The sequence below is a fragment of the Falco punctatus genome (assembly GCF_963210335.1).
Source record: "Falco punctatus genome assembly, chromosome: 4".
Classification (NCBI taxonomy): Eukaryota; Metazoa; Chordata; class Aves; order Falconiformes; family Falconidae; genus Falco; species Falco punctatus.
Genome location: NC_137583.1, coordinates 45,879,145 through 45,898,406, shown reverse-complemented (window position 1 = coordinate 45,898,406; position 19,262 = coordinate 45,879,145). Strand labels below are relative to the sequence as shown.

Sequence of the window (19,262 nt, the reverse complement as noted above, 5' to 3'; positions counted from 1 at the left end):
CAGTGGGGGTCCCAGGGCCTGCTCAGGGTGGGGGTGCTCAGGGCAGCTCCCCCCATTGAACTGAGCCCCCCAGAGGGTACCACCCTGCCGAGGGGGAGCTGGGCCCAGCCCCCCCCCGGTGCGCTGACCCTGCCCAGCACCTGGCTGGCGGGGCTGGCGGTCCCATGCCGGGGGGGCAGGATGCGGCCAGCCCCCCCCCGTGCAGCTCTGGGGGTCCGGAGTGGCCAGAAGTCCCAGCAGCCCGGGTCGCGCTGCGGTGACACTGGGGGGGTCTCCCCATGGGGCTCCGTGCCCCGCTCAGACCGCGCTCTCCTGGTAGCTGCCGTCCTCCAGGAATCGTGTCAGCCTCCTGCTGGGGCTGGGCACCGCCGGGGCCGCATCCTGCCCTGGGGCCACGGCCCCCCCGGGGTCCTCGTCGCTCTGTTCCCTGGCAAAATGCACGAAGACCTGTGGGGAGGGCAGGATGAGGGGCAGCGCTGGCAGGACCCCAGACCCCTGCCCTCATGCCCCATGTCACCCATCACCTGGTCGAGGGTGGTCTGGGACACGGAGTAGTCCTCGATGTGGCAGGGACCACGGTGGGCCGCCAAGACACTGAAGACGCTGGCCAGGGAGCCGGCGTGGGAGGGCAGCTGGTACTGCAGCAGCCCCCCGTGCCGCTCCTTCAGCACGATGCCGGGGAAGCGCCGCTGCATCAGGGTCTCCACCAGTGCCGGCCCAGGGCCACCCACCCGCACCACCACCGTGTAGCCATCCCCAAACCTGGGTGGGAGAGGGGGGCATCGCTGCAGGGACCGGCCGCATCCCGCCACCCCATCCCTGCAAGGCGGTCACCCCTCGCTGCCGGAGCCCTCCCCAAGCCCCCAGCCCCATTACCTGTTCTTGAGGTGCTGGACGCTGCCCAGGCAGCGGAACCGGCCGTTGACCATGATGGCCATCCTGGTGCACAGCGCCTCGCACTCCTCCATGCTGCCGCGGGGGAGGCGTGAGGCCCCGTGGGGGGACAGGGGGGTGCTCCCCTCTGGGAGTGTCACCGCGGCAGGGGGGGTGCTCCACACCCTGGGGTGGGGGCTCACCTGTGCGATGTGAGCACCACGGACCTGCCCTCCCGGATGACGCTGAGGATACGGTCCCACAGGAACCGCCGGGCTCGCGGGTCCATCCCTGTCGTGGGCTCATCCTGCAATGGCCCCAGCAGCGCTGTCATCCTGGGCAGGGGTCCCGTGCTGCCGTGGGACCCCCACACATACCACCCCCACTCACCAGGAAGACAACGGGGGGAGAGCCGAGGAGGGCTATGGCTGTGGAGAGCTTGCGCTTGTTGCCCCCGCTGTACTTGCCCGCCGGCCGGTCGGCGTGTGGCTCCAGCCCCATCTTGGCAATGCCCCACTGAGCCACCTGTGAGCGATATGGAGAGGGTGAGGATGGGGGTCCCCTGGGTTGGGGGGGACGGGCTGCGGGCCCTACCCTGGGGGTCTCCTCCTTCGGGATGCCACGCAGGCGGCTGTAATACTCCAGGTGCTCCCGCCCCGTCAGCAGGTCTGTGATGGCATCAAACTGGGGGCAGTAACCCATGTGCTGGTGGACAGACTGCAGGTCGGTGAGCACGCTGCAGGGACAGGGACATGGCTGAGCAGGGGATGGGGACATAGATCGGCACATGGTGGGGACGCGGCTGAACACATGGTAGGGACGAGGACACAGATCAGTACATGGTGGGGACATGGCTGAACACACGGTGGGGATGAGGACATGGATCGGCACATGCGGGGACACGGCTGAGCAGAAGACGGGGATGGGGACACAGATCAGTACATGATGGGGACATGGCTGAACACACAGTGGGGATGAGGACATGGATCGGCACATGGTGGGGACACGGCTGAGCAGGAGACGGGGATGGGGACACAGATCAGTACATGATGGGGACATGGCTGAGCACATGGTTGGGATGGGGACATGGATCGGCACATGCGGGGACACGGTTGAGCACACGGTGGGTATGGGGACACGGACCTGCACATGGCAGGGACGTGGCTGAGCACGTAGCAGGGAGGGGGACATGGCTGAGCACATGGCAGGGACAGAGACACAGCTGAACATGTGGATGGGATGGGGACGTGGCTGAGCACATGGCACGGACAGGGACAAGCTCCAGGGACAGGGACAAGGCTGAGCACACTGCGGGAATAGGGGTGCGCACGCTGCAGGGGTGAGGATGAGGATGAAGCCAAGCGCAAGCACGCTGCAGGGACGAGGGCAAGGAGGAGCACAGGGAGGGGACAGGGATGACAGCCCACGTGCTGTGGGGACACAGAGAGGGGGAGCAGCACGTTGGCCGCGGGGTCCCTCTGTCTCGCTCACCTGTGCCCTTTCAGCCAGGCCTCCCCCAGCGTCACCTCCGTGTCCCCCGTCAGCATCTTGAAGGTGGAGGTCTTCCCGGCGCCATTCACCCCCAGGAGGCCGAAGCACTGCAGGGTGCAGAGTGGGGTTACCGGCAGCCCCGGCGCTGCCCGCGGCACTGTCCGTCCATCCGTCCGTCCATCCGCCCAGCACCCACCTCCCCCGGGGGGATGGCCACGCAGAGCCGGTCCACCGCCGGAGCCTTCCTGCGCCGGTACACCTGCGTGGCAGAGCCGGGGTGGTGCTGGGCGCTCGCCACCCATTGCCCAGTGGGACTGGGGGTTACAGGAGGGGCTGGAGCCCTACAGCAAGGGGCCGCCCCCATGGCACACACCTTGGTCAGGTCCTTCAGCAGCAGGAGGTGGCTGTGCGGGGGGGTGCTGCCCACCCTCGCCCGCTCCCTGGCCACGTCCTGGTCCTCCTCCCCCAGGGAGGGCAGCTGCAGACCCCGTGGCCTGGGGGCAACAGTGGCAGGGGCACGTCCAGGGCTGCCCACCCCACAGCTGCCCCACGGCTTCCCCACGGCCGGTCCTCACCCGAGCCGCAGGAAGAAGCGGTATTGCAGCAGGAGGGTGAAGAGGAAGAAGATGATGCCCTCAATGGCCATGGCAAACATGTTCTTCCCTGCCAGATCCCAGGACAGGGGGGACACGAAGCGCCTGTCCCCTGTGAGCGGTGAGAGGGGCTGTAGGTGTGGGGGACGCCAGGGAGGGTCCCCAGACTGGCCAGGCTATGGGAAGGGGGAGCAGCCCTGCCATCCTGGACTCACCGAACCTCTCAAAAGCATCAGCCATTGCCTGGTTCTTCACCATGTCAATGAGTCCTCGGCCCAAGCAGAAGTGGGGGAAGATGAGGAAAACCTTCTTCAGGATACGATTGATGTTGTTGAGGTTCTGCCAGGGCAGCAAGGAGAGCAGTGGGGGAGCTGGCACTGGCCCCATAGACATGGGAGGGGGGTCTGGGGCAGCCCGAGGGTTCACCTGGTCCACAAAGAGCTCCAGCACGAAGGTGGCCACGCTGCCGTTGATGCCGATGAAGAGGTTGATGCACGTCAGGGCCACGTAGGCAGTGCTGGGGATGCTGAAGAGGAAGGAGGCTGGGTACATCAGGGGGGTGATGGACCAGCTGTGGGGCAGAGAGGCAGGGGCTGGCCGAGGCACACCTCCCTTCCCGGGGGGCATGGCATGGCAAGCTGGCACCCCTCCCCTAACCCCCCAAGCCAGGGCTGCCCCCAGCCCCAGACAGAGCCCCCTGTGTCCTCCCATTCCCCAGGGTCCAGCCCCGGGGGGGGTTAGCCTCAGGGGCGGGGGGCGACGGTTATCGCCAGGAGGGGTTATCCCCAGGGGGGTTATCCCCGGGGGGGGTTAGCCCCAGAGGGGGTTATCCCCGGGGGGGTTAGCCCCAGAAGGGGATCCACTGGCCCTTCACCCGTAGAGCAGCAGCAGCAGCGCCAGGGAAGGCAGGTTGGCGGAGGAGACGTAGGATTCCTGCTGGAAGCAGAGGAAGATGAGGATGACCAGCAGCGCAGGGACCAGGTAGTTGCACTGTGGGCATGGAGAAGCCAGGGATGGGGTCACGAGTGGGACCTGGCCCCCTGGAGCTGTACCCCATCCCCATCCCCATCCCGCACCATATCCCAGGCGAAGTTGCCCAGCCAGTAAGTGACAGGCTTCATCCCGCTGACGAACTGCAGGTGCTTGGCTTTGCTGACCCGCTCCTCGATGAGGAAGAGCACAAAGCTGGCCGGGACGAAGGACATGGCGAAGATCACGCAGATGGAGACCAGCACATCCACCGAGGTGGCCATCCTGTCGCAAAGGGGAGGGCTCAGCTGGGCACTGGGGTCCCACGGTTGTCCCCCCCCAGTCCCCAGCACTCACAGGGCAGCCTCCGAGAGCTGCTCCTTGGTGAGGTTGAGGGGGTGGTTGGTGGCCGTGATGCCGTAGAGCGCGGGGTCGGTCCCAGTGGGCAGCCGGGCGCGCAGCAGCCCGTTGCTGGCCACGTTGAGGAAGGAGACCATGGCGTGCCAACCCTTGTTGTTGAACCAGACCTGCAGCCCAGGGGGAGCCTGGCTCAGAGCCCCCTCCCCCACCGCGGCACTGCTGCTGGCTGTGCCCGCAGCACCCTGCTCCCCTCTGGGCTCCCACTCCCCTCCAGCCCTGGCCAGATTCAGTCCTTCTCAGACCTTGATGTTCCGGCGAGTGTCCAAGCCCTCGATGAAGCGGCTGAGGTTGCCCAGGAGCCGGTCCAATTTGCTGCCCTGGGCATGGAAATGTGGGGTGACGGGTGGGCTTGAGTCAGAGCCCTCCCAGCACCGGGATGCTGGAGCTGAGCCGGGGTGGGGGCAGAGCCCCCCCAGCCGTACCAGCGTGATGTTAAACAGTGCCCGCAGCTCCAGCACCACCTCATCCACCTCCGCCGCTGACGGCAGGGCCTGGGAGCCACCGGCACCCAGAGAAAAGCCACCGTACCTGGGGGGAGAGATGGGCACCCAAACCTGCCCCCCCATTTCCCACTGCCACCCCTGTGCAACCCCCCCCTCTGCCCTCCCGAATCCTCCACCCAGCCAGACGCCACGGCGAGGGGCACACAGTGAAGGGTTGAGGATGCCCAGGTGATGGCTCTGCCCATCCCCACCAGGAGCTCCTTCCTGCCCCCTGCCCCATCTGCATGAGACCCCAGCCCCTCCCCAGCTCACCTCTGCTCGTTCACCCACTTCTTGTTCCTCAGCCTGAAAGAAATGGGAGCGGGGGGGAGAAATACCCCCGGGGAGACGTTGTGTCAGCGCTTGTCCCCACAGCCATGGGTCCCCCAGCAGCCCCCCTCACCCTGCGGTGCCCTCTCCACCTCCAGCCCTGGCTGGGTTTGGCCCACAGCATCCCTCCCTCCTTCCACTGGGGTGCCAGCCTGTGCCAAAGCCCCCCCGGCTTCCCCAGGGGGTCCCCAGCCCCAGCACTCACTCCTGGCGGATGATCTGGGGGTAGGTCTTCACCAGGTAGTCGGAGATGTTCCTGCCCGTCAGGTTCTGCAGGATGTCACCCGTGCCCCTTCGCACCTGGGAGGTGGACAGACGGGCTGGACGAACACACAGCCCCACTGGCCCCTCTGGAGCATCGTCTGCCCCCACACCCAGCAGCACTGGTGCCCCAGGGCCAGTCCTGCTGTGGGCTGGGGGTTACCTGGGGTGGTGGGAGCCCCCCGGCCCCCTCGGGGCAGTCGGGCAGCATCCTGTGGGCCCCCGGCCCGCTGCACTGGCAGGGGGGGGACAGCTCAGCCTGCGTCCAGTTCCCACGCCGCAGCGCTTCCAGCAGAGCCGGGGGTGCTGGGGGTGCTGAGAAACCGTCGGGGTGGGAAGCTGGTGGGCACGGCCCCATCCTGAGCACCCAGCACCACAGGGGGGAGAGAGACCCCCGTTACCAGCCTGGTGTGAGCCAGAGGCATCGGATCCTGTCCCTGTGCCCCTGCCCGCAGTTTTCCCCCCGCTGCAGGGAAGGGCAGGGGGGCCACGGCATCGCACCGGCTAGCACGGCTGCTCCTGGGGGAGAAGTGGGCACCAAGGTGGGGGCCAAGCCGAGCCGCCCCCTCCCAGCCCCTCCAGCCCCCCGTCCCCACAGGGCGCAGGCACTCACACCTCCCCAGGATCCTTCATGCACTTGGTGCCGAAGCCCGGCTCAGCCAGGAGCGCGCCCAGGAGCCGAGCGGTGTCAGGGTCCCCAGGGGCATCATTGCTGTCGGGAGAGGTGGGAATGAGCTGGTGGCAGCAGTGGATGGGGGGACCTGGGGGGACAGAGGGATGGGGACACACCTGAAGAAGGTGAACTGCTGCCCGTACATCCAGGGCTGGAGGGGCAGCGGTGGGTACTTCCCAAAGGGCGGCACAATGAGGCTGAAGAGCAGCGCGATGCAGACGAAGACAGCGGGCAGGACGATCTGCCAGGGGCTGGGGGTCAGGGCTGGCTCCGCACCCTCCTGCCCCATCCCCTCCCCACTCTCTGCACCACGGCCCCATCCTGGCCCCTAGTCCCAGGCCCATACCTGTGCGAAGAAGCCCCGGGTGCTGCGGCGGGCATGGAGCATCCTCTTGATGAAGAGGGCGCGGAGCTGCTGGCGGGTGAGCGCCCAGCCCCTCACCCTGTGGCCGGCCTGCCCAGGACCCCCGCGCAGCAGGTCCGTCTCCTGGGGCTCCTCCGCTGCAAGGGCAGGGATGGGTCTGGGTCTGCCCCCCACAGAGCCGGCAGCGAGGGGCAGGGGCTCGTGCCAGGTGGCATGTGGGAGGGTGGTGTGCTGGCACGGGTGTCCCCCCCCCCCAGCAGGGATGGGGTGCTGCATGCAGGGACACAACGGGAGCCCCCCAGCCCCCAGCTCCTACCTCGCCGGATTCCTTGGGCTCAGTGTAAAAGAGAGGAAAGAGGGGTTACAGCCGTGCTGGCACCTGCCCGGCCGGGGTTAGCACCCACCTTGGGCAGAGCTGGCTCCCCAAACCATCACAGCCCCCCCAGACCCCCATGGCTGTTCCCACACCAGCTCTATCTCCAAGAGAAGGGGCCTGGATATGTCCCCTGGGATTTCATGTCCCATCCCAACCCCTGCACGGAGCCAGGCTTCCCCAGACCTGCCACCATCCCTGTTCCTCACCCTGCCCGATGCCCTGAGGGACACCCCAAGGTGGGCAGGAGTGATGCTGCACCAATGTCCCTGAGCCTCCCCCTGCCCCAGGGTGGGCCTGCCCGGATGGACACATGCCCAGATGACATGTGCCATGGCCCCAGCCCCAGCCCAGGGGGTGAAGGTGGGGGTCACCCAGCAGCAGGGGCTGGGCAGCTCAGGGGCTCGGGGTCCCAGCTCCCCCTTCCTTACCCAGCTCCCCGTCGGCCGCCTCCGCATCCCTCCCCTCACTGGGGGCTGCTCCTCTCCCAGCGCCTGACAAAACGGGGGTGAGAGTGCGAGGGTGGGACTGAGGCACAGCCTGTGACACCTCCCTGCACCCATGGGTGCTCCCAGCAGGGACCCAGCCCTGAGAAGGGTCAGGGCCACATGGGGTGCTGGGGACATCACCCCCTTCCACACCCCAGCACCCTGAAGCTCAGCTCCAGCCAGCACCGAGGTGTTTTACCTGCTGTGTCAGCATCCAGCCCTGTGTCCTGGGCCACCTTCAGAAAGATCTGAGGGTGGGAAGGGGCTGGCATTACAGAGAGCCACCAGTGCCCACAGCCCCGTGAGGCCCATCCCCCAGGTTGCGGGCAGCCCCCCGAAGAGCCCCAGGGAGACCCTTGGCCTCTGCTCCTCTGGGTACCTCTTCCAGGGTGGTGTCGGAGATGCCGTAGCTGGAGATGCCCAGTTCCCCCAGGCGGGTGTCCAGCTCGCGGAACAGGTCCCCAAAGGCTCCGTCCTTGGCCCCGCTATAGGGCAGGACGAAGAGCACCTCGTGCCCGATGTCCTCCTCCAACCGGGAGCCGGGCACCAGCCTCTGGATCAGCGCCGACAGCTGGGCCACATCTGGGGGGACAGACAGGGAGGGCTGGAAACGTGTGGCAGGAGCCGATGGCTGGCACAGGAGCTGGCAAAGCTGGCATGTGCCCTGCATCCCAGTCTGAGGGTCCCCAGGGGGTCTGAAGGGGATGGGAGGGCAGGGACCCCCTTCTGCCCCAGCAGTGCAGGGGGGCCAAGGGCTAGCAGCAGAGCAGGGCGCGGGGCTGAATGCACCCATGGGCCCCCAGCTGATGGGGGACACATGGGGGGTACCCAGGGGGTGATGCTGTGCTGGGGGTGCAGGGAGGGACGGGACCCTCACCCACGGCGCTGGCCTTGCTGCCCTGCTCGCTGCCCAGGCCCGTGTCGCTGCTGTGCTCCGAGTCGCTGCCATCCTGCGGGAAAGGGTGGCCGGAGCCTGGCACCCTGCGGCAGGATCCCGCCCCAAGCCCAGGGCTCAGCATCCCCTTGATACCCAAGACAGAGGCACTGGCCACCCTTTTGGCACATGCTCGGTGGGACCAAGGGGCCCACCTTTTTGGTGGTGCCGGGGACGGTGCCGGTGCTACCGCCGCTCATCCCAACCTGCTCCTGCTTCACCAGGGTGAGGTGGTAGCCAGTGCCCAGCCTGGCCTTGAGGAAGAGCGGGGACCCACAGCAGCAGAGCCGGCCCTGCGAGATGATGGCGGTGCGGTCCCCCAGCAGCTCCGCCTCGTCCATGTAGTGGGTGGACAGGATGATGGTGCGACCTGGGGGCAGGGAGTGGGCTTGAACCCACACCCCCTCACCGGGCTCATCTGCCCGCGAGCACGTCCCCCGGCTTGTCCCGTGGTCCCTGCTGCCGGTTCTCCACACCTGGGGGGCTCAGGTGCATGGAGGGGGAAGCGGGGCTCCCCCTGTTCCCCCAGCCCTGACCTTTGCGGTACTTGAGCAGCAGTTCCCAGATGCTGCGGCGGGAGTAGGGATCGACGCCGGCTGTGGGCTCATCCAGGATGACCACCCGAGAGCCACCCACGAAGGCGATGGCCACTGAGAGCTTCCGCTGCATCCCTCCTGCAGGGCAGAGGAACAACGTTGGGTGGGGGCTGGGGCCGTGGACCCCTGCTTGGGCACTGGTCCTGCCCCTGGCACATGCACCTGAGAGGTTCCTGGTCTGCTCCTGGCGCTTGTGGGGCAGCCCCGTGTCCTGGATCAGCTGCTCCATCTCAGCCTTCACCCGCTCCTCCGACAGCCCCTTCAGCCGCCCGTAGAACCAGACGTGCTCCTCCACGGTCAGGCTGGGGGTGGGGGGGCAGGGGTGAGGTGGGCAGCCCAGCCCCCTGCACCGCTCTCCCCGCCTGCCCTGCCCCTGCCTACATGTCAAAGAGGACGTTGTGCTGGGGACACGTCCCCATGGTCTTGCGGATGCTGTCGATATTGGAGCGGATGTCCCAGCCCAGGATATAGGCAGTGCCGGAGGTGGGGGGCAGCAGACCGGTCAGGATGGACCTGGATGGGGAACCGGTGGGGCAAGGGGGTCAAAGGGTGCAGGACCAGCAGGGCTCAGGGCTGGGGTGCCCAGTTTACGTGGGGTGCTCAGTGGGGACCCAGGTTGGGGCAGCACCAGGGCAGAGCCAGGCTCAGGTCCTGTCCCCAGCTGCAGCCATGCAGCTCCCCAGCCAGCCCCCAGCCCCTCCAGCTCACATGGTGGTGGTCTTGCCAGCCCCGTTGTGGCCCAGGAAGGAGGTGATCTGCCCCTCGTAGAAGTCCAGGCTCAGCCCGTTGACGGCCACGTGGCTGCTGTTGCGGTAGATCTTCACCAGGTTGCGGATGGAGACTCCGGGCTGGAGCTGGGCAGGTGGCTCCTCCACCAGCACTGAAACCCACCGAGGGTCATGTCCTGGGAAGGACCCCTCGCCATGGGGGGTAGGACCCCCTGCTGGGGGGCAAAGCCCAGGCTGGGGGCTCGAGCCCAGCTCCACGGCCACCACCCTTCAGCCACGTGGCTCTGGAGTGGGCAGGGGGAGCGGCTCACCTTGGGGTGCAGTGAGGGGGCTTGCAGGATATGGGGGGTACATGGCTGAAGATGGCTCTCCAAGCCAGTAACTCTTCAGGAAGGGGAAATTCCAGGGCTTGGGGATCCCGTACTGACCTGCAGCAGATGGGGATGAGTGGGGTGAGGGCTGGGGGGGGCTGGGGGGTGCTCCAGGGGCTGGGGGGCTGCATTCACCTGGGAAGACACCCTCGAGGTACCAGGTGGCCAGGCCATAGAGACCAGCATCCAGCAGCAGTAGCCCCATGGCCGTGGCGAAGTTGTAGGGGTCTCCTGGCACGGGGCTGGCCGCCAGGTTGTGCCACTGGATGCCCACCCCCTGCTCCTCGTAGAGGGAGAAGTACTCGCAGCCGAAGCCGAAGGCCACTGGTGACAGCAAGCTCTGGTGGCAGCAAGAATGGCAGCGTGGGCAGAAAGACTGGCCTGGAAGGGGGGGGGGGGTAGCCCCAAAGCCCCCCATCCAGCAGACCTGGGGCACCCAAGGGGTATTGGGGAGGGGGCAGCTACGGCCGCTCACCACGAGGACGCGGAGTGGGAAGGTGATGTGGTCGCGCCAGGCGACGCACAGCACGTAGGGCAGGTAGAAGGAGAAGTAGATGATGCCGCCGCAAGCGGAGGCCAGGTTGGCGCGGGGGAAGAAGGTGCTGATGAGGAAACACTGGCTGATGGTGGCCACCGAGAAGGTGCCGAGGAAGAGGAAGATGACGGCCGGGTTGCTGTAGGGCAGGATGTTTCCCAGCTGTGGATGGAAGCAGGTTGGAGCCTGTAGAGCCCCTCGTGCTGGCTCCTAGCCCTGATGCGCCTCATGTCACCCACACTGTCCCCCATGCTCTGCAACCTGCCTTGAGGATGAGGACAAGGAGGGCAGAGCTGAGGAGGAAGGGGATGAAGCTGCTGAGGAACCAGCTGAGCCAGAGGATCCCACTGCTCAGCCCCATGGTCTTCATGGTCTCCTTCAGACGCATCTCCTTCTCGTGCACCACTCCCTTGATGATCATGGCCACTGAGTAGATCCAGGCCAGTGTCATGAAGAGGGGCAGCGAGCGGTTCAGGACCCGCAGGAACCTGGGGGAGGTGACACCAGCCCGTCCACGCCCAGCCTGACACCCCCAGGACCCCCAGGGCATGGACCAGCCCCGTTCCACCTCCCTGGGGCAGGGATGCTGCAGGCTCCTTGGCCCCATACCCTGCAGCAGTGGGTCACTCGAGGGTCCCGGGGGGCCAGGGCTGCCCCCATCGCCCACTCACACGTCATCCACGTAGCAGGGGTAGGGCATTTGCTGGATGTAGACCCCCATCCGTGGGGTGGCCCCGGTCTGCACCCGCACCACCGCCTGCTCCACCAGGTCCTGCACGTAGACAAACCCCCCCCACACGTAGCGCAGGTCGCTGAAGGGGTCAGCTGCGGGACCCGGGTCCCAAAACCTGGAGGCAAAGCACGGCACTGGGCGTGGGACCCCCCCTCCACGCGACAGGCGGCTTTGGTGGCTGGGGAGACCAAAGAGGCTGGTGTCTCCCAACCTGTCCTTGATCTTGTTGGTCCTTGTGACGTCGTCGATGTCCATGCGGATCTTGTAGCGGACGTGGGGGGGCAGCGTGGGGGTTGTGGCATTCGTGGGGGGCTGGAAGACCACAGCTGCCCAGAACTGCCGCTCGTCCAGCAGCTCCAGGGCCCGGGCCACCAGCTGCTCCTCGGTGGCCACCACCTCGATCTTGTCCAGGCAGACGCACTGCAGGCAGGGCAGGCAGGGCTCAGCGGGGCTGGGGGAGCCAGCCCACCTGGGCAGCTGGGGTGACACACACCTCCATGAACTGTGATAGCGTGCTCAGGACCATGTCAACATCGGCGTACACCTGGCGCCAGGTGACCCCCGGCCCCCCTGACGGCCCCCCCAGGAACCTAGCCAGATCCGGCAGCTTCCAGGAGGTGCTGTTGAGGAACCCATCCAGGAGCTGGGCCGTGCCTGGGGCCAGCAGCAGGTCCTGCAAAGCATCAGGGTACAGGGGGTGATGCAGCCCCCCCTGCTTCCAGCCAGGAGCCCCAGCTGCACCCCCCCGCACCCCCATCCCGCACCCCAGCCCCCTGCGGGGAGAGGGGCTGGGGCTGACGCACCTGCAGGACCTGCATCTCCAGGCTGCTGTTGAGGAAGGTGTAGATGCGGGGTCCCAGCTCCCGCCAGGCACCCCCCACCTCCCCCAGCACTGCCAGCTCCCGGAACGTCCGATTCACCTGCATGAGGTGGGGGATGAGGCACGGCCAGGGCAGCCCCCCTCAGCCCCCCTGTAGCCCCCCACTGACCTCGGCCATGACGCTGTCGGGGCCGGGGCCAGGTGGCGTGTACAGGATCTTCCCCATGAAGAGGGGCTTGATCCCCCGCCAGAGGATCTGCGAAAGGGGGCTGGATTCCAGGCTGCGGAGCAGCTCTCGGCAGAAGGGACCTGGTGGGGGAGGGCAGAGCCAAGCCCTCGCCACTAGCCCCCCACCACCAGCCCCCCACCACCTCCCAGGAAGCCTCGGGGGGCTGTGCCCACCAAGCCCCCAGCTGAGCCCCCTCAAGCCCAGCCCGCTCACTGCTGGTGTTGCCTGGGGCAGTGGCTCTCTGCTCCGAGCTGTTGCGGTCCAGGAAGGCTTTGACATCGCTGTCCTCGTACCAGTTGAGGGAGGGGACCCTGAGCCCCCCGCCCTCGGGGTGCCCACAGGCAATGCGTGACAGGGCCCCAAAGGCGCCTGAGCCGGTGGCGGTGGCATTGGTGGCCATCACCGCCCTGAGCTCCTGCTGCAGCTCGGCAAGGCTGGTCATGGAGGAGACCTGGGGAGAGCAGGATGGGGAGCAGAGCGGGATGTGGGGGACCGGGATGCCCAGGGACAGCGTGGGGAGCACAGGGTGAGGTGGGGGGCAGGGGAGCAGGGGGTGCTACCTTATCCATCAGGGATGCTGCATCCCGCAGGAAGGTACCCAAGGCTTCCACGGTGCCGGTGATGCCACCCACGTCCGAGCTTAGCTCTTCCTGCAAGGGGAGCATGGGAAGCGGGTCACAGCCCCTCTGGGGGAAGCTGGGGGTCTCTGCCTGACACCATCCAGCACCCAGCGCCTGGCTGGGCTAGGGGCTCACCGCCAGGAGCCGGGGAAGGTCGAGCTGGGAGAGGAAGGAGCCCTCCATGGCACGGAGCTGGGGGCCGGACAGGGCGCAGAGCCCTCGCTGCAGGCGCTGGGTGGAGGCGGCGTCACCCCCCACCAGGAAGCCCCCCAGCTCCGAGGCGTTGCAGACCACGGCCTTCAGCGGGAGGCGGGTGCCGGCCAAGGAGAGCTGGTGGGAGAGGGCTGGTCACGCCGCAGCCCCCCGCACTGGGGGGACTGGGAGTGGGTGCTCCAGCACTCACGATGCGGGGGCTGAGCTGAGCCGCCATCAGCTCGTCCACCAGCGCCGGGGGCAGAGACGTGTTGGTCCGGAGGAACCGTGAGAAGGTCTCGTTCTCTCGCAGGTAGCCCCTCACCGGCAGGGCTGGAGGGGCAGGGGTCAGCCAGGGGGTCTCCCTCCGCTGGCACCCCCCGCTCCCGGTGCTTACCCCTCCACTGACTCCCGCTCCCCCGGAGCCGACGCAGGGTGGGCAGGAGCCGGGTGAAGCTGCGCAGGAGCCGCTGCCCATCGGTGTGGACCAGGACCTGCCGGGCTTCAGTCAGCAGGCGGGAGAGGCTGCGGGGGCACCGGGTGGGCAGTGAGACCCCAGCCCAGCCCTGCCCTACAGCCCCCCCAGCCCCCATTGCTCACATGGAGCTGTCGAAGTTGCCCACCACACCGGGGGCCTCTCCCGCTGTCGGGTGCCGAAAGCAGGGGTTGTTGGCGTTGCAGATGATGCCCTGGAGCCAGGGCAGGGTCCCGGCCGAGGGCAGTGCCTTGTTAGGGAAGTGGCCTGCGGGAGAGATGGGTCTGGGGGGGGCAGCGCAGGACCCCCGCATACATCCCAGCAAGGAGATGCCAGCGAGCCCCCAGCTTGGGTCCACCAGCCGTGTTTGTCTGCCCCAGGGCCACCCTGGGGCGGGCTCCCATGCAGGGGGGTCCCCAGCATGCATGGGGGGGCCTTGCCAACCCAGGGGGGTCAGGGTGGGACACTCACACTCATGCTGCTTGAAGGGCGGGTGGGATTGCCGCACCGAGATCAAGATGAAGAAGAGAAAGAGCGGCCACAGGAGCTCGATGACCAGCTGGATCTGGGCAAGACACCATGGTTGGGGGGGGGGGGCGGTGTCCCTGTCCCCAGCAGCACCCAGGGCTCTGCCTGCCCCCTCCTTGGTGGCTCCGGGCACACTCCCACCCCAGTCGCCCACTCACCCGCTGCCGCCGGCGGTAGGTGAAGTTCTTCCAGAGCAGCAGCCCCAGCTGGGTGCCCACGGCCATGGAGGGAGCACGAGGGGGTCGTGCCCTGCACCCCGCTCGGCTCTGGCTGTGGGTGAGAGCGGGGGGGGGTCAGCACCGATCCGGGGGGTGATGGTTGGGGCTCTGGCACACCAGGCAAAGCCAGGCACGCGGCTGAGCACCGGGGGCTGGCAGGAGCTGGCCCCACATTCCTGCAGCAAAGCTCCTTTCCGGAGCAAAGACCTCAAATCTCATCCTTTTCTAAAGCAAAAGCAGCAAACAGGGCACGAGCTCCGCGACCCCCCCCCCAGGTCAGCACCGCGGCAGGAGCTGTGAGTGGGATTCACACCCCGCAGGAGAGGCTCGGAGCCCCAGGGAGTTGGGCAGCCGGGGGTGGGGGTGGGGCTGGGACCTGCCCTGCCTCAGTTTCCCCATGTGAGGGATGCGGCCTGGCCAGCAGCGAGGTGGGGTGTTTCTGGCGAGACCCTCAGCGCTCCAGGAGGGAAAATCACCCCGATGCCGTGGGCTCAGGTGTGAGCTCAGGCCCCCCGAGTCGGTTCTGCAGGTGCCCCCCGAGCTGTGCTGGGGCCCCAGCAGCTCCGTCCCTTTCCCAACCCCATCCCAGCAAGCCCCCGTGCCCAGCCGGCTCCGGGGGCTCCCCCTGCCCCGCACAGCACCCAGCGGGTGGGCAGTGCCCGGGACCCTCAGCGAGGCATCGGCCTTCCCCAGCAGCCACATGGCCGGCGTTGTGCCCAGCCCTGCCAGGCACCGTGGCACCGCACTCGTCGCTTCCCGCCTGGCGAACGCCCATGCCCCACGAGAGCCGGGCACCAGAGCTGCCCCCCGCAAAGCCACTGCAAGCCGAGGACACCCCAGGGTCACCTCTGCTGCCCGTCCCACCACCCCAGGTTGGTGGCCCTGAGGACTCACATGCCTGCCCTGTCACCTGCTGTGGCCTCGCACCTCGGCCAGCCCCGGGGCTGGGGGGGGGCAAGGGCAGGTGGGAGGGCAGCTGGGGGGGCAGCTGGGGGGAGCCAGGCGGGGGGGGCAGTTGGAGGGGGGCAGTGGGAGGGGGGCCAGGCAGAGGGGGTGGTGTGCCAGGCGCGGGGTGGTGGTGCAGGTGGAGGGGGGGGCAGGTGGGGGGAAGTTAGGGGGGGGTGAGGTGAGGCGTGAGTGCAGGTGGAGGGGGGCGCAGACGAGGGGGAGGCAAGTGGGGGGCCAGGCGGGGTGTGTGTGCAGGTGGAGGGGGGGGGAGAGGCGGAGGGGCAGTTGGGGGGGGAGAGGCGGGGGGGCCGGGCGGGGGCGGGGGGCAGGGGATAAGCGGGCACCAGCCGGTCGGATTAGGATCCCGGCTGGGAAATCCGGCAGATCAGCCTGCGGGGCCGGATTCCTGCGAGGGGGCACCGGGAGGGCTGTGCCACCCACCCCCGCCGCAGCGGGAGCGAGGAGGGGGGGCCCAGCGCCCCGGGGGGCGGCTGCCGGGGGTGGGGGCACCGGCCGAGCGGTGACCGGGGGCTGCTGCGGGGCCGGGAAGAGCCGGGACGAGCCGAGCAGGAGCCACAGGGATGCTCCGGGAGCCGCCCGGCAGGAGGCTCGCGTGGGAAGTTGCTTACTCACCCCGCGGGGGGGGCTCAACCGGGAGCGCGGCAGCCCCCGGAGACCCGCGCTGGGCCACGGGGAGGGGGGCGGACCGGGGGGACACGGGAGCCGCTCGGGGGGATGCTAGGGACAGCGCCGGGCGGGTGATGTGGGCATGGGGACAGCCCAGGGGGGGCACAGACAGCCCCGGGGGGGTGATGGGGACATGAGGACAATCGCGGGGGGGAGGCACAGACAGCCCCGGGTAGATGACTGGGACACGGGGACAGCGACATCGGGGGGCGACACGGACGGCCCCGGGGGGATGATGGGGACGGTCCGGGGGGGACACGGGGACAGCCCCGTGGGGGAACACTGCAAAGGCACAGCTCGGCCAAGGCCGGTGGCACAGGCCCCCTCCGCCCGCAGTAGCCCCCGGCCGGGGACCCCCCCCCCCTTACCTGCTCACACCGCCACCGCGCGGCCCCTTTAAGATGCCCCGCCCTCTCCGCGCTACAAAGTAGCCGCGGGCGTGACGTCATGGGATGCGGATCTTAAAGGGGCCGGGGAGGGGGGGTGGGGGCGTGTGGGGGGTCAGAGCCGATCCCGGTGTCCCGTCCCGTCCCTGGGTGGGCACTACCGCTGGGGTGGGCGCCCCCCCTGGGGCAGCGGAGCCCCCGCCATGGGCGCTGGAGCCCGGCCTGGGGCAGGCTGAGACCACCCTAGGGGGACGGACCCCCCGCGGCGCCCACCGACCCGGGGCTGCCCACGGGGGCTGGAGCGCGCGCTGGCCCGGGCCGCCCGGGACCCCCAGCCCCCTGCCCGCCGGCAGCAGTGCGCGGTGCTAGGGGGGGGTGGTGGTGGGGAGAAGTTCCACCGGTTACATCGCTTGGGGGGGACAGAAAACGTGTCTGTGCGGTTAGAGACCCGCTGTCATGAGTGTTCGTTCCTTTAATTCGTTACAACTCCAGAGCAGGAGCCTGCTGTTGGCCCCTGGCAAGCCCCCTCTCCACCTCCCCTTACTCCAGTTTCACATCCTGGTGCTGGCGAGAAGCATCAGCGTGTGCCCTGGGAGCCACGGCGCAGGATTTAACCCACGGGCACTTCACCCCGGGGACAGCCCCCTCCGGGGGTCTCCAGTCCCGCGCCCACATCAGCCAGGGAGCAGGTGGGTTTGCACCCTGGGACAGAGGCAGAGGTGCGATACTGCGCTGGCACAGCTGGGGGTGCTGACCGCTAAAAAAAATTAAAAATTCATCGCTTCTCAAAAAGACAAGACTCCAACAAAACTTCAGCCACCAAGCACCTCGCCTATGCAATGCAGGCAAAAAGAGCGATCGCTCGGAAACTGAAATTTAAATCTTCCGTGCCTGCCCCCCACCAGCCTGGCTGCCCAGCAAGCTGGCTCAGCGATTCCCTTTTTATTTTGGGATCTGTCACCAGGGACCAGGGATCTGTGCAAGGATCTGTGTGGGGACCGGCACAGCCTGTTGCAACTGCTCACGTCCTTCTCCCAGGGGAGGGACCCACGGGAGTCAGTGGGTAGCATGGGGGGGGGTCCAAACACCGGCAGTGACCTCGGGAAGGAAACTGATGGTTGGTGTGGTCCCTGTGCAAGGATGACACGCAAATCTGTGAAGTGTTCCATGTTTTTGGCACTCCTGGGACTGATCCCAACCTCGGGGCGCCTTCTGGCTCCTGCTCTGTGTGGGGGCACCCCAGAGACACACGGGCATGGAGCCGGGGGGGGTTCCAGAACCCCAGGTATGCTCAGGGGGAGCCTCAGGTGCAGGCCTGTGGCCCCCCCCCTTCCCATGGGAGAGGGGGGTTGTGGGCTGGGGACGAGAGGGGCACCCTGAAACCTTCATGCCACCCACCCGGGGGCCCAGCCCAGCCCTGCTCGGGGGTCCCTGTGCAGCACAGGCCCCATGGGGGCATCCAGCTGAGGGGATGAGACCCCTGCCCCACACTGGGGCACTGCAGAGGGGGAGAAGGTGGAGAGGAACGAGCTCCAGGGAGGGTGGCGGGCAGGGACCCCCACCCAGCCCACCGCCCACCCTGCCCAGGGACCATCCAGGGGGAGGAAGACCCTGAGCCCCCCAGAGGGTACCACCCCGCCGAGGGGTAGCTGGGCCCAGCCGCCCCCCCCGGTGCGCTGACCCTGCCCAGCACCTGGCTGGCGGGGCTGGCGGTCCCATGCTGGGGGGCAGGATGCTGCCAGATCCCCCCGTGCAGCTCTGGGGGTCCGGAGTGGCCAGAAGTCCCAGCAGCCCGGGTCGCGCTGCGGTGACACTGGGGGGGTCTCCCCATGGGGCTCCGTGCCCCGCTCAGACCGTGCTCTCCTGGTAGCTGCCGTCCTCCAGGAACCGTGTCAGCCTCCTGCTGGGGCTGGGCACCGCCGGGGCCGCATCCTGCCCTGGGGCCACGGCCCCCCCGGGGTCCTCGTTGCTCTGTTGCTCCCTGGCGATTCCCGGCACGTCACGGGGAGGATGATGATGATGAGGCGGCGGTGGCAGCTGCATCCTCCCCGTGAAGGTTTGGCGCAACCACAAATCAAACGCGTTAAACCAGCTGCGCAGGGCGAGCGCCGGGCGGGGGTCACCGAGGCGGGGGGGTCGGCCCTGCGCGCCCCCAGCCGCTCTGGGAAGCCCCGCGGGGTGGTCCAGGGCGCCCTGCTCGGGCCAGCGCAGCCGCCGCGCCCCCCGCCTGGCAAAGCGGCCCCCGGCTGCCACCACCGGTTCCGCCGGGAGCCCGCCCCAGGCCGCGCCGGCGGAAGGGAACGATCGCGGAGCAGCAGCCGCGCCCCCGCGCGGAGCGGTCCCGCCGGAGCAGCTTCTCCCGCCGGCCGCGGCCCGCGGTGCGGTGCGGAGCCGGGGCTGCTCCTGCCCGCGGCTCGGGATGCTGCGCTGACGACCGGCCCGGCCCGGCTCCCCCCTGACCCCGGGTCCACACCCGGGTCCCCCTCCCGCCTCTGGGGACCCCCTCCCATCCTCGGGAACCCCCATCACTCCCGGGGACACCTCCCAGACGCGGGCCCACCCACGCGGCCCGCCCCCGAGGCCCCCCCCCACCGCCGGGAGCCTCTCCCTTTCCCGGGCCCACCCCTGCGGCCCCTCCCCACCTCGGGACTCCCCTCCCCCCCGGCAGCCCACTCCCCCCCCCCACCCCCGCGAACACCTCCCACACCCGGAGAGCCCCCACCCCTGCGCCCCGCGGCCGGGCGGTGCTCGGCTCTGCGCCCCGCCCCTCCCGCCCTAGATCCCGCCCCTCCCGCGCCCCGGCCCCGCCTCGTCTCGCAGGGTCCCGGCTTAGGCACTGAAGCCCCGCCTCTCCCCAGCTGCCCTCTTTGGACTGGACAGCGTCGCCCGTCAGTCAGAGTCGCGCCAGTCGTCTATTGGGTGTCGTTGATGGATTTGGCGCGCCG

The 19,262-nt window shown here is 68.6% G+C and overlaps 1 protein-coding gene across 4 annotated transcripts; it reads right to left on the bottom strand.

Moving 5' to 3' along the window:
• Positions 1-177: 177 nt before the first annotated feature.
• On the bottom strand, positions 178-18,985 carry ABCA7 (ATP binding cassette subfamily A member 7). Of its 4 annotated transcripts, none has more exons than XM_080384090.1 (51): positions 16,300-18,985; positions 14,237-14,348; positions 14,022-14,115; positions 13,676-13,817; positions 13,473-13,600; positions 13,287-13,408; positions 13,019-13,213; positions 12,824-12,913; positions 12,477-12,714; positions 12,204-12,343; positions 12,018-12,134; positions 11,708-11,887; positions 11,426-11,634; positions 11,153-11,329; positions 10,747-10,969; positions 10,422-10,643; positions 10,082-10,286; positions 9,887-10,003; positions 9,556-9,790; positions 9,229-9,360; positions 9,010-9,149; positions 8,788-8,925; positions 8,407-8,621; positions 8,195-8,267; positions 7,697-7,899; positions 7,517-7,565; positions 7,261-7,323; positions 6,773-6,790; positions 6,439-6,593; positions 6,209-6,333; positions 6,033-6,131; positions 5,583-5,778; positions 5,364-5,458; positions 5,102-5,134; positions 4,769-4,874; positions 4,589-4,663; positions 4,284-4,453; positions 4,034-4,211; positions 3,832-3,947; positions 3,384-3,528; positions 3,173-3,296; positions 2,940-3,069; positions 2,738-2,858; positions 2,561-2,623; positions 2,365-2,471; positions 1,468-1,609; positions 1,264-1,398; positions 1,077-1,180; positions 877-969; positions 525-762; positions 178-447 (listed from the first exon to the last, which is right to left on the bottom strand). In XM_080384090.1, the coding sequence occupies exons 2-51, from the start codon at positions 14,300-14,302 to the stop codon at positions 298-300; spliced, it is 6,831 nt and encodes a 2,276-aa protein (XP_080240216.1). In that variant the 5' UTR covers positions 14,303-14,348; positions 16,300-18,985; the 3' UTR covers positions 178-297. The 4 variants fall into 4 exon arrangements, with proteins under 4 accessions (XP_080240216.1, XP_080240217.1, XP_080240218.1 ...); XM_080384091.1 differs by having other exon boundaries at positions 8,458-8,621; XM_080384092.1 differs by having other exon boundaries at positions 9,556-9,727.
• Between the last annotated feature and the right edge of the window lie 277 nt (positions 18,986-19,262).

What these genes read in the sequence shown, in the direction of transcription:
- ABCA7 (XM_080384090.1), bottom strand. Translation starts at nt 14,302, where the DNA reads ATGGCCGTGGGCACCCAGCTGGGGCTGCTGCTCTGGAAGAACTTCACC. An exon ending in GAGCGGGAGTCAGTGGAGGG is followed by an intron (nt 13,409 to 13,472) that starts GTAAGCACCGGG and finishes CTGCCCCTCCAG; the next exon opens with CCCTGCCGGTGAGGGGCTAC. An exon ending in CAGCATCCCTGATGGATAAG is followed by an intron (nt 12,715 to 12,823) that starts GTAGCACCCCCT and finishes TGCTCTCCCCAG; the next exon opens with GTCTCCTCCATGACCAGCCT.